This window comes from Stylophora pistillata, chromosome 9, assembly GCF_964205215.1.
Source record: "Stylophora pistillata chromosome 9, jaStyPist1.2, whole genome shotgun sequence".
NCBI classification, from domain to species: Eukaryota; Metazoa; Cnidaria; class Anthozoa; order Scleractinia; family Pocilloporidae; genus Stylophora; species Stylophora pistillata.
This window is the reverse complement of record NC_142527.1, coordinates 25,221,491-25,234,350: the sequence shown is the minus strand read 5'-3', so window position 1 is coordinate 25,234,350 and position 12,860 is coordinate 25,221,491. Positions and strand designations below refer to the sequence as shown.

Genomic DNA, 12,860 nt, shown 5'->3' with positions numbered 1-12,860 from the left:
TTAAAGGTTAACATTAGAAGTATTTAAGTCATCTTTAGGTGACATACGAAAGTTCTGAAATGTATCTTTAATTGAACTTTGCGAAGTCAATTTAAGTGTCCTTATGAACCATTTAGTTAACACTTTAAGGTCACATGAAAGCAAACCTAAATAACCATTTCATGAACACTTTAAGATCACATGAAAGCAAACCTAAATAACCATTTAATTGAATTTAGGAATCCTCTTAATTCTTGTAAAGTCAACTTTAGTCAACCAAAACTTCCACTTTTAAATGCATCTTAAAGGTTTCTTCAATCTTTTGTTTCCCTTTAAGTACTGCTTAAAGTTACAGGTTTTCTTGTAATTCATCTTTAGTTGTACTTTCTGATTCTCTTAAATTTCAAGTTTTGTTTTCATCACCTACAATGAAGCTGAGGATATCCCAGTCGAGCCCCGTACATAATTAAAAAAAGAGATGTCCAAATGTTTGAATTACTGATTGACATACTTTATTAAAATTGTTTCACTTTCGTCAATGTATAATATAATCTTAGTCATGCAGGTAATAGAATATTTACCACTAGAAAAGTATGACAAATACACAAATTATATAACTAGCTGTAGTAACAAACTACACAAAAAGCTATTGATTCACAAATTGTACTCTCAAATCCAGCTACTAAGAAATGTGATTTGAAATGATACTTGTCTAACAATAAAAAATATAAGTTCAACCTATCAATCTAAAATTCAGAAAAATTTTCTTAATCGACTTAAATTTGCAATAACTCTCAGTTATTTGCTACATTATTACAACTGTAATACTTATTAAACATGATCATATACCTTAATTTCTTTTAGTAAACAAGTGATAGAAAACAGTTCTCTTACTCTAAAATGCAGCTGAAACTTTGATATACAAAAATGATGTGTACATCTGTATAGAAAAAAGTATCTCATGTGGAGGAAATTTATTAACACTGAAGAATTCACGATCACTTACTTTAGATGAGACCATAATTATTCAATGAAAAAGAAGCCTCATGCAGGCATGCGAAATAACCTCATTCTAGACTTGGCTTGATATTTTGTACATTTTCGATTTCATTGATTAGTAAAACAACTTTCTCACTGTATTATTGCCCACTCTGGAAAATTTTCAGTAGGTGGGCATCTCAGAAAAGGTTGCCCATAAACCCTGGGCAGATTCTCTCTTTAGCTCTTGAAGTGAGCTTTTTCTTATAAGCCTTGTCAAGTTTCTTTTCAATTTTTTTCATTCTCCTACTTTCCCACTGAAGGTGATGCACAGAGTATTTTGTTACTTTTGAGGTATTTCCATCGGCATCCTCGTAGCAGCTTTCCTCACTGCTCATTGCCTCCATGACAAGAACCTCTGCTGCTCTCCCCTTTTCATGCTGGTTGGCCCAGTTGACCAGCTCCAGTGCTGTAGTTCGTCTCATTAACTTCTAAAAAAAATTAAAAAATTAAACAGGCATGAGAAGGGTGTTATAGGACTTCAAATGAAAAATATGATCCAAATCACTAATTTCTCTTGATATATATATATATATGTGTGTACCCATTGTAAGAATGGAATTCTTAAGCATGTTATAATATAGGGTCTCTTTGTCCTTTTTTTTTTTTTTCATCAAATGGTACATACAAACTATCATTTATCTCACATCACATTTTAATATTTTTCAAATTTATTTTACAAAGATTTTCTTGGGAGGCTCTAGATACAGACCAGAATACCTAACTTATTTAACAATTTCTCTAATAAGAACATAGTCCCTTAGATGTGTCTATATTCAAAGCCATCCAATTTTGAAGTGCCAAAATAAAGACATTCAATGGGAAATAGCTTCCCTCCCATTGATCAAGTGTACTTGAGGGTGTACTCAGTCTGGTAACACTGAACATCTGTCAGACCCCATCATTTGTGAACAGCAGGGTATATGAAAGGTAAAATGTTCAAAATAGTATCCTAGCCAATAAATACCTCTCTTTGGCGACCACTCTTCCAGGTTTTTTGTTTATGAGCCTTATAGTGGTTACCACTCTTCAGTTTCTGTGTTTTCACACATATTTGAAATATATTTGTAAAGCAGCTGTTTAAAGGAATGATTATGAAATGCCATGAGAAGCTGATTGTAAAAAGATTCCCACATAAATTAATGACAATGTTCAAATTTATAATAATTTATGGCAGGCCACCTTGGAATATCTGCCAAGTTATATAAATTTCCAGTATGTCCTTGGTGATTCATTGCTAAGGTGTAAAGTATGCTTTTTTGAGGATCTACACTGAAGTGTCTCAGATCTAGAGACAAGAAATAAACCCAAAAATTTCAGTTTGCAGCATATTTTAATTTCTGTAACATTTGGGAAAGTTAATATGTAAGTTAGGAAAAACTATAAAATGCACCCCCCCCCCCCCCCTGTCCTAAATTTGACCATGTAATGAAGGTGCTCATTAGAGGTTTCAGGGTATCTAACTGTGTTACTGAATTCCCTCGATTAACTATGTTTACTCTTATGGTTATACAATCCCGTGGGTGAGACCTTTGAATCCCGTAAGTGATCGATGTGTAACCTTTTCTTACATTACAGATATTTTATCCAGAACACAGGTAAAGTGGATAATATAGCTCATTGAAGAGGAAACCCGGCTTATTATGAGTAAGAAGAGAGAATTAAAAATCATCACTCAACGCAGTCAACCTTCTTCAACACTGCCCCTACCTCTCTCAACAAGTTAGTTTTTGTGCTATATCATTTCTTCTGATCTCTTTCAGCTTTCTTACAGGACATCGAACAGGATGGCTGGGGTACATAGTATGCAACTGGCTCATCAAAGCCTTTGAGGGGCTTCCACCATCAATTTTAAACTCATTTTTTAAGAAGTTTCGAAAATCTAGAGAAAATAGTCTGTATTTGGCAGTCAAGCGCTCCTAGTGACGCCGGAAACCTAATCTTTTGTTATCAAGCCGTGTGCAAACCTAATCAAACAAATCCATATTGTTTCTTTCCAGTTCCTCAAGGGTTACATCATCTACAATAACAGATAAAAGTATTCCTCAAACTGAAGGCTTCACACAATTTGTATTCATGAATGCGTTCGCCCGCTCGTGCAGTGTTCAAAACAGAGCAAAGCAAGAACAAAAATGATACAAACAATGATAGATTCGTGATATAGTAAACAAATCAAATCTAAGACGTTTATTCAAGCAGTCAGTCTCGGTTAATTATGGTTTGCAGGTTGTCAGTGCAGCTGTAGCTATTAGCTATAGCTGCACTGACAACCTGCAAACCATAATTAAGAAACACAACAGGAAAATCCTTGAGACAAGCAAGGCACCCCCCACAGAAAACAACTGTAACTGCAAGGAAAAAAACGACTGCCCTCTGAGAAACAACTGCCTCACTTCAAGCGTCGTCTACAACGCCAACGTAACAATCGAAAATGACACAACCGGAAAGAATTACATTGGACTAACGGAAGGAACCTTTAAACAACGCTACACGCAGCACAAACTTTCTTTTTGAAACAGAAACTATTCAAGCAGCACGGAACTATCAAAGTATATCTGGACACTCAAAGACAGCAACACCAACTTCAGCGACCGCCCCTGCCTACAACAACAAAAGCAAGCGGTGCTACTTGTGCCTCACAGAGAAACTTTACCTAATTAGAGCTAAGAAGCCGTCTTTAGAACGGCTTTTAGAACTTAGTTCTAAATGCCGACACGAGAATAAATATTACAAATCAAATTTCACAAATTTCACAAGCCGCCAATAATAGCTCCCCAGAGAATATTTATTTATTTATTTATTTATTTCATCGCACCAGCGGATTAATTAACTGCTATATATAAGGAGGTATGTTCTTTATTGACTAAAATTCTGTCTGACGAGCGCTTCGGCGCGAAACTCAAGAGTAACAGAGAATCGATGCGTCCTCTTTGATTCTTCAACTAATATTTATATACAGAAGTCGTTAGTAGAACTCTCAGGCCAAGGTGCACCGCGCCAGGAGAATCAATAAAGATTCGCAGTCCAAACATCACAGCAAACACGAAAGTAAGTTAAAAAAAAATGCGCGGATGGACAACTTCTGGCGTAAAAAAGATAAAAAAATTATTATAAAAACGTTTCGGTGAGAGACGTTCTTCAGTTATTTACAACTTTTGAAATAAAAAAGGGCTTCAAATAAGATCGAAGTGCTAGTGATTACGTAATTACAGGTAACGACTAATGAACTGGTGCTAATAAAAAGATGACAAAAAACTAAAATGAGTGGCGCAACCGAAGAAGCAATGCGGCAAGCATTAGAAAAGGGTAGACCCACTTTTAAGTACAACTGTAAACCGTACCAAAATCCCAAAACAAGGCCTTTGGAGCCCGCGAAAGGGCAAATTAGCAACAAAATCCCTGGAGGGGCCCTTAAATGATATTAATCATAATAAGATCCCTTGGCAGGGCCTCTGAGTCTAATCAATACCCAAAAGACTGAAAAAATCCCAGAAAAGGGCCTTTGAACGATTAATTAGTAACGCCTAATATAAGATGGAAAATTAATTATAGCAAATTCTATTTTTAGAAAGAAATTCTTTTCTTTTATTTAAACCATGGGGTGCCAAAGAGAACAGCTGAGCACTCCAATAAGCTTCTTTTGTGATTAAAAGCCCATCGATATCTTCAGAGCCGCTTGAGGCCTGTACCTTATCAATACATTGGAACGAAAAATCACCTAGGGTGTGTGGGGTTCTGTTAAAGTGTATCGCTACTTCACAAGTTGTTTTGTTTGTGCGCATAGCAGATTTGTGATTTCGAAACCTAACTTTAAAGTCGGCAGTAGTGATCCCATGTATTGCAGGCGACATTTCTTGCAAGAAGCCAAGTGAATCACACTTTTAGAATCACAGGAGATTCTAGAATGAATGGTGTAATTTTTGCTCGTCTGAAAGCTGAGAAATGATTTAGATTCAACAAAGAAATTCTGACAGAGGTCGCATCTTTTTCAATCGTATTTAAAGCAGCCATTGTTATGAGGAATCGTTTGTGTTGTTCAACGAGTTATCACGATAATCGAAAGTGACAAGTCTTCCTGATCAGGAGGATCAATAGCTAAGCCAAATTACCTTTGAACTGGGCGCTGTCGTCTAACTTGGTGAAATGTAAGCCATAAAATCGAAATTTGGGCGCTGTTTTTCTTGTACATCGGATATGTATTAAGTTTTTTTACCCCCATGGAAAAACAATACGACCGATGTGTATAGGAATGTTGACGAACCGAGTCAGTCAATTGCAAGAAGATGGGGCCACGAAGAACGTATGTGAAAACAAAAGAAAGAAGAATAACAGTGTATTCCAGTCAGCGTAAATATGTAATGGGATAGAAAAATTATTGGAACCTCTGCTGTTGCACTGGCGCATTTTTCGTAGATTATTGCAACGTAAGACTTCTCCATACAGGGAAAAAATACGGAAATGTATACCCCGAAACAATTCCATCATTTCACACTTTGTTGTTCAATAGTGAACTAGTAGCAACTATGAAAAGAAAGAACTTCCCTTGCATGTGCATAGAGATAACTATAGAATGACAAATCACGAATAAGAACCATTGAGATCATGTATCAAACTTGAGACTAGAATACGTCATCATTCTTCAAAACTGACACGTAAGCACATTTAACTAAATCCTTCACCGCTTATCGTGAAAATGACTAACACTTCATTAACGTATCCAAATTAAAGAAAAATTGTTAAAGAACCACAGAAAAGTCAGAACAGAGATCGCATGATTAGTTAAATGATTTTCCTAACGATGAATTCTTGTTAATACACGGTGTTTTTGCTTACCAGCATTCCAAAATTAAAAACAATCAAAAAACGTTTCATCTTTGCACCACTCTATCCGGTCCACGATCTCATCGACATCGTAAAAAAGAAGCGTGAAACGTTTTCTCCTTTCTCAAACACCAGCTAGCGCTGATTCAATTTTCTTTGAGAAGAAAAACTAAAACTCTTTCACTCTTTAAACCGACGACTACCACTCGATGGTAGACTACACGAAACGTCCAAACGTTCAAACGTTTTCGGAGCATTATTTGGGGATTCCCCTATTCAACAGCTCTGTAACCTGGGTCGGGTTGTTCAAAGGTGGGTTAAGATAACCCAGGGTTAGTGTAAAATTTGATTTCAGATCTGAAAGCTTCAAAAGAAAATTCAGTATAATTATTTTTGTCTACAATCTTGTGATTGGATGCTCTGAATAGAATAAGGAAAATTTTCCCAAAAAGATTTCTTGAATAGAGAAATAAGGAAACGTGGATTAAAATTTAAACCTGGGTTAGTGCTAATCGGCCTTCGAACAACTGGACCCTGGTTTCGACAAGATGATATATTTAGGTACGTTATATAAACCGGTTTGACCATGCACATGCATTTCGTTCAAAGCCTCGAGAGGTAAAAAAAAAAATAAAGTTCAAGTTTTTATGTAAAGTATGCAAACGATGTAGATATGTGGTTAGTTTTACAGTTTATGGGAAGCAACTTCTTGACCTCCACACGTTAAACCGTCTACAATTTTGATATCCTGTTGCCATAATTATCTATAGGAATTCAGTTAATTAGTCCCGTTAAAATCTTGGCTATTAGACTTTGGCCAGAGGACAAAAAGAGAACCGTTAGAAAATCGAAAAAAAAAGATTGGTTTCCTCTCAGTCTGTTTCGGACGCGTTATCCACACCTACTTTTGAATTCTAAACACTGCTGACTGTTTGGAGTTCTCTTTGTGAAATATATAGAGAACAGCCCAGTCCAAAGGTAAATATCTACCTTAAATAAATCTTGTCAAATCTGTCCTGTCTATTTTAGTAGCCTTATCCGGCTTTCGAGAATTGCAATTGGGACAAAGTTGACTTTATTTGCTCGCAAAGGAATGAGAGAGGTAAGTTTTCCCAGTAATATGTGATACTTTACTACTCTCTGAATCTCACGACAAAGCTAAAAGAATGTTTTCTTTTTTCTTTTTTATCAAACCAAGGGTGGCAAAAGGAAATTTGAGTAACAAGAATATAAAAGTTCGCCTCGTACAGAAGTAAAGGAATTTTTCTATGATAAGTTCACCCCCTTTTAACGGCCTGCCAACATCATAGCATCTAAGGACTTAAGAAATAATTCTCTTTTTTCTCAAACAACCATCATACCAATCGACTCGTATACGTTTTGTATTGAATGTCCTTTTGCTAAAATTGACCTGACGGGAGGTAGCCAACATCTTAGTGTCGAAACGTATCGAAACCTTTTAGCTCCTGCCGTTCGAGAAGACCGCGTTACCTCAAAATTGTAACGTTGCGTGTTTTCGAACAACGGAGGGGTCCATGAATGGTGATTAAGACGAGCCTCTTTCGGGTTTCAGGAACCAAGCGAGCTCAAAAGCAAACGCTTCGAAGTACCGGAGGCGTAAATCAACTGCGTAGGGAGTGATCGATGAGGAATTGCGTCATATTTACTTTAATTTTAAAGAGGAATGGGTGCCTGTGGTCATTTTCAAACGGCATCACTTTTTTGTCGTCGAGCAAGAGACACCCAGAAAGCAGTGCTTCGTTATGTTTGTCCCTCCGATATCTATGTAAGGGTCTCGACCTTAGACGTAGCAAAAAAAGTCAGTTTTATTCCCAAAACATCGCTAAACATTGCATCAAATTCAGAAAAAAACCATCCTTATGATAACTGTCCTTATGGAAAACCTACAAAGCTGCATGCAACACAACTCATCTCGTAACAGCGAAAGTAACGCTCACTCTTGTTTCGTGTCATGAGTTTTCGCTACCCTTGAAGTGTAAATGTGAGAAATGAATGTAGTCGTGACCCGTTTCCAGTTAATCTCGTTCATGCTGGAAATATTAAATCCAATATAAGTAGTAAACTAAACCGGCATGGAACTGTTGCCACGAACTCCTATTCTACGCCTTTTGTCACCAAGTCTTTCGTCACCTACGAGCCTCCTCTGTCTGAAACCGACAAATTTCACTTATCTATGAAGAAAGTCTTTCAAAATTTCAACGACATCGTTCCTTAGTATATTTGGTTCCAGATGAACTCTGGTAAACTCTAACACAGTAAGGTCAGGTTGTCTAGTTTCTAGACCTTCTAAAAGCCGGTCTTGAAGGACTTCTTGAACCAGAAGTTCTAAATTCTTTCTCCAGTTCCCAAACGTCTTCTTCTATTAAAATACATGAAGCGTAAAGCCACATCTCTGAAGTCACCTTTGCTCCTTCCTTCTTCCTGTTTATCTAGTCGTTTCCACACTTTGGTATATGTGTCAAATGAAAGGGACTTCAAATCTTTTAAGGAGATCAGAACTAAAAATCTGAAAGGAAAATCACTTGTTATAATGTTGTCAGCCTGGGCAAACAAAGGAATACTGGTCACGAAGAAACGTCACGGTTTGAGTACCCGTAAAATGTTAGACCAAATTTTGAAGTTCTGATCCTAGTATAACCATACTTCCTTAATTTTTTTATAATCAATAGACCTTTCAATAATTAACTTCGAAACAAAACCCATCACAAAAATATCGCAGTGTTATCATTTAATTAATTATAAAATGAAATTGAAAGCTGAGTTATCAAGTCTTACATGAGGTACATATCCGTCATTCCTCGCTTTTAGAAATTTTTATTATTATCTGTCTCAAACATGAAACAACTGTACCTATAAATTGATATTAAGGGCCTCCGCCAATGATTCTGGCTGGCGGGACAAAAAGGACGCGCAACAAGGACGAGGCAAAACAAAACATCTGATTCGCAGAACAATAGCTCAGCACGTGCATTTAAAACTCTCGAAATTTCGTAGCCGTCCTCTGCAAAACAAAACCAAACTTTCGTGGTCTGATGACAAAAGCCTCGACGACAAAATATTCAAGTTACTATTTGGACTCTTAGCACTGCTCACATGCATTATGCTTAAGTTAAGGCCTGGCACCGAAATTAAAGGGACGGTTAACACGGCGAGCCATCTGCAAAATTCTATCTAAAAGTATAAATTCATTTTTAATCGACGTCGTCCTCAGCGTTTTCGTCCTGAATGCTTAATCCCATAACGGAGGGTCTGAGTATTTTATATCCTTCGATCTTGTTCAAAATAGTGCAAATTCACTCACCTCCTAGTGGCACAGAGTCTATCGATTGCTTGATGTCATCTAACGCAGTTCTCTCTGTTTGCTTACCGAGTTCAGCGTCTCTACACCTCAGGATGGGACCACACTTCATCCTTTCAAAGAAGCGTGCAAGCTTGTTTCATGTAAAAACAATTATAACGATTAGAATGAAAATAATGGAAATACCATACATGGGAGAAGCAACAATAACAGTTTGACTATTACTATCGACACCTCAGTCAGAAAAAGATCCCTTTGATTTATTTCCGTGGGATCCTTCTGAAGCTGAAGTTGTTTGATACTGAGAGGAAGGTGACGTTTCATGAAAAGAAAATGTCGTACTTGTGGTCGTGGCAGTGGTTCTTGCAAACGGCTCCGGTGTTCTTCGCGAGGGAACCAAAGAAACTTCCTCTGCCTGTCCCTTTCGGCTTGCCTCCTTCTTTGCCGTGTGATTTGTGTCTAAAAATGATGTGCTTGACGTGGCCTTTGGAGTTTTCCAAAACAGTTGACAGCTGGGCGCGGCTCTGGGTTTGCAAAATCGCTGCCTTGGCAGCCCTTGGTCTTTGCACTGCTTCCCTGACTGATCTTTACCGTCTTCACATGACAGAACATGGCAGGCAATGGTAAAGCAGGTTGATGATGACAACTTTCCAGTAATAACCAAACTTACAAGAGCCAAATTGAGTGTTCCGAGTCGCAGAACAGTTCCTTCTCACTGTGCGTCTAATAGAGCATAGGGAGCATCACGGCCTACAGGGCCCTTTCCCGTAATTGTCTGAATAGGTTCCCTGCCTGCATGCCACACAATGTAGGTGTGTTCGCGGTTCCGCCGCAAGGAATCGAGGGTTCCATTCCCTCCGGGCAGTCGATACATGGTATACACATGCTTTTCTGTCCTGGTTTATCGCTTCGCCAGGTGATTTCATCACCTCTGCAACCCAAGCAACTTCTTCCATGTGCTTGGAACTGAAAAAGAAGGAAACTTGATTTTCTTTATTGAAACACTATCTTTTCCCTGTTGCAACCGTCAGATAAACATTTATTCGTTATACAATAACCAGCTAGTATCTTAGAGGGATAAAAAAGGAAGAAAAGGAAATTTGATTGGACATACTCAATGCTAGCGGTGTGTGTCATTTAATTAACAGGTTATTGGAGGCTATATTGAGGAATAGTGATTTCCCGAGTTTTTTACTGGTTGTAAAAAAAAAAACTATCTAAATTGAACATAATATATTAAACCTATCGCCTGAATTTTGCCAGCCTGAGATAAACTAAATGCGAACTTACATCGCCAACTTACATCGCCAACTATTCCGGTCACGAGCCTGCCGTAGGCAGGCGGTTTCATAACAAAATGTCTGTAAACATCGCTGCCGATTTTATAGAGAAATGTATGGGAGGCACGTAAAAATTGTAAATATTCGCAATCATGAAATATTTTTTCAATTTGTCGGACCGGGATATTGATACTACAAGTAAAAGCAATCTTTTAAAAAATAAACAACAATAAAACAAGTGTGGTAAACCCTTCCTTTTACTATCTCTCGAAAACGAAGGTATATTCCATACAAACCTTATAATTTAGGTGGCGTAAACGCGTGAATCCGAAGCATCAGCATGGCATAAATCATTTCCAGAGCTAGGTGCTCCATTCGCCGGACTGGACCTCTGTAGTAGACACTCTCCAGGTTGAAAATTTAAATTTTGAAGCTCAGAGCGATTTTTCAGCCCCTTCAAATTTTGGCCGCAAAACAGTAGAAAATTAACAAACCGAAGTCCACGATAAAACTGCAAAATCCCCTGTTTTCGAATGACGATATCTTGACTGTCTTTTGTCCAAATTTCTTGAAAAAGCTCTCGTTTGAAAGCTAATTTTGTGGACTACGTTTTTCGATGCAAGTTATTTTCCTCAGCGGCTATCGTATGTGTTAAAATCTTGGTTATATAAACAATATATTCTGTACCTCACTTCGCGGCGATATGAGCCCGTTGATACAAGAAGAAGAACAGCGGTAAGAGGGGTGTCACGTAAGGCGCGCTGAATTGTCGTGACCGAAATAGTTGGCGATGCCACAGCTGCCATAATTACAATCTTTGTTAACATTCGAATGGAGCTCATTGTTCAGAAATACGTCTTCAGTCCACTTGACTTGGTCGGGTAAAGTTTACAAGGATATTTGGCTCCAAAACGGCAACCTCCTTACGGGTGAAGGAAACTATTCAGTACATAGCTTGAGATATGAAAAGATACAGTATGACATGACAGGTCAAAGGATGTTTCAAATCGTATAATGATCAAAAGACTTTTGAGAGAACCGTAACGCTGCTACCTACGGTTGAGTCGTCCTTTACTTTCTCGTCAAATCCTGCTGAATTGGTTGAGGCTTTTGAAACACAAATAATATTTTGCAATGAAAAGAATCGGTAGAAGGTCATTCGTTTGGCTCAGTAGCGAGTTGTTAAAAAATTTGCTGACGCGCAAAATTCCAACTGGTTGATACTGGAATAGACCATGTGTGGAATCTTACACTGCCAAAAAAAGCTAATTGACGTCATTCCAAAGACATCCAAAAGGCAACAAGACACAGATTAAAACAAAAATGGGGGGGGGGGAGGGTGGTATCAGTCACATGAATAGAGAATCACAGAATTTGAGCGAGTTAAAACGATATCGAAAGACGCTATTGAATGAGAACACAATAGTCCCCGCTGAATTTCTTTTGACCCGGGTCTACTCTTTCAACCAAGCCGTACTTTACAATTCCTCACCCTCCCTCAATTTCTAAGTTCCGATCGAAACGCCTTCACACCATACGCAGGGGAATTTTATATCTTCCATCTTCGTGAGGCTAGAGTATATGTGAAGTTAATCTATTTACGTAACAAATTATTTCAAATTCCTCTGTAATCAAGTGCTGAAACCGTGATTTGCCCAAGCTTGGCTGTAGGCAAGTGAAGAAGTAGAGCAGGAAGTTGTGGCACCTAGTATCGCTTTCATGTCGAGACGGGAACAATCATTAACATGTGCATGTTTTTGGAAACAATTAATAGTAGTTCGAGATCGCAGAATTTCTGGAAATTAATACTGAGTACAACGTAAACAAGGAAAGAATCCTGAAATCAGTTCAAATTTTTCAAACCTGTTGAGTTATGGAGAGGGAAGCTACATGGTAGGCTATTGAACATTCCAAGCCATTCCGACTTCAAAATGACACTTGATCTGATTATTATGCACTTTTTGGGGGATTTTTCCTTTTCCTTTGAAAACGTATAGTTGGAATTAAGGACAACCGGAAAATCCACAAAAACCAAAACTAAAAAATTTCCAAGCTCCTCAAATCAACCGTAAAGTCACACTTCGCGTAGCATCAGAGGTTTAGTGTAGAAAGTACCCTCGTCGTTATTATCCTTAATTCCATCATCAATCCATTGAACTCTTAGACATTAATTGTAATCCTCATAATTTGATAAGAGTATTAGGGAGGATCAATTAAAATTAGTTTCGGTCAGCCATAGAATGTCTGGGTTGTATCTTTATCTCAGCAGCGGACAGAAATAGAAGACAGAAATAGAAGACTATTTGCTATGCAACTTCTGTAATTTCGTTTTCAAGACTGAAATATACTTCTTGCAGCGTAGAAAGTGGAGACAGGACAAAGAATATGACAACAAAAACGATTTTAAATTGCAAAGGCTTGGA

The 12,860-nt window shown here is 37.8% G+C and overlaps 1 protein-coding gene and 1 long non-coding RNA gene across 3 annotated transcripts; both read right to left on the bottom strand.

Moving 5' to 3' along the window:
* Positions 1–423: 423 nt before the first annotated feature.
* Positions 424–6,053, bottom strand: LOC148724025 (uncharacterized). Its single transcript, XR_015991666.1, has 3 exons — positions 5,851–6,053; positions 1,985–2,093; positions 424–1,448 (listed from the first exon to the last, which is right to left on the bottom strand). It is a non-coding gene; the product is annotated as an uncharacterized LOC148724025 (long non-coding RNA).
* A 1,576-nt stretch (positions 6,054–7,629) lies between these two features.
* On the bottom strand, positions 7,630–11,734 carry LOC111337455 (uncharacterized). 2 transcript variants are annotated; one of them, XM_088733080.1, is made up of 5 exons: positions 10,734–11,734; positions 9,500–10,123; positions 9,161–9,290; positions 8,710–8,860; positions 7,630–8,365 (listed from the first exon to the last, which is right to left on the bottom strand). In XM_088733080.1, exons 3-5 carry the CDS (start codon positions 9,267–9,269, stop codon positions 8,185–8,187), a joined length of 441 nt encoding a protein of 146 aa, XP_088589206.1. In that variant the 5' UTR covers positions 9,270–9,290; positions 9,500–10,123; positions 10,734–11,734; the 3' UTR covers positions 7,630–8,184. The 2 variants fall into 2 exon arrangements, 1 of the variants encoding a protein (XP_088589206.1); XR_002695503.2 differs by lacking the exon at positions 8,710–8,860 and having other exon boundaries at positions 7,634–8,365; positions 10,734–11,721.
* Positions 11,735–12,860: the final 1,126 nt, after the last annotated feature.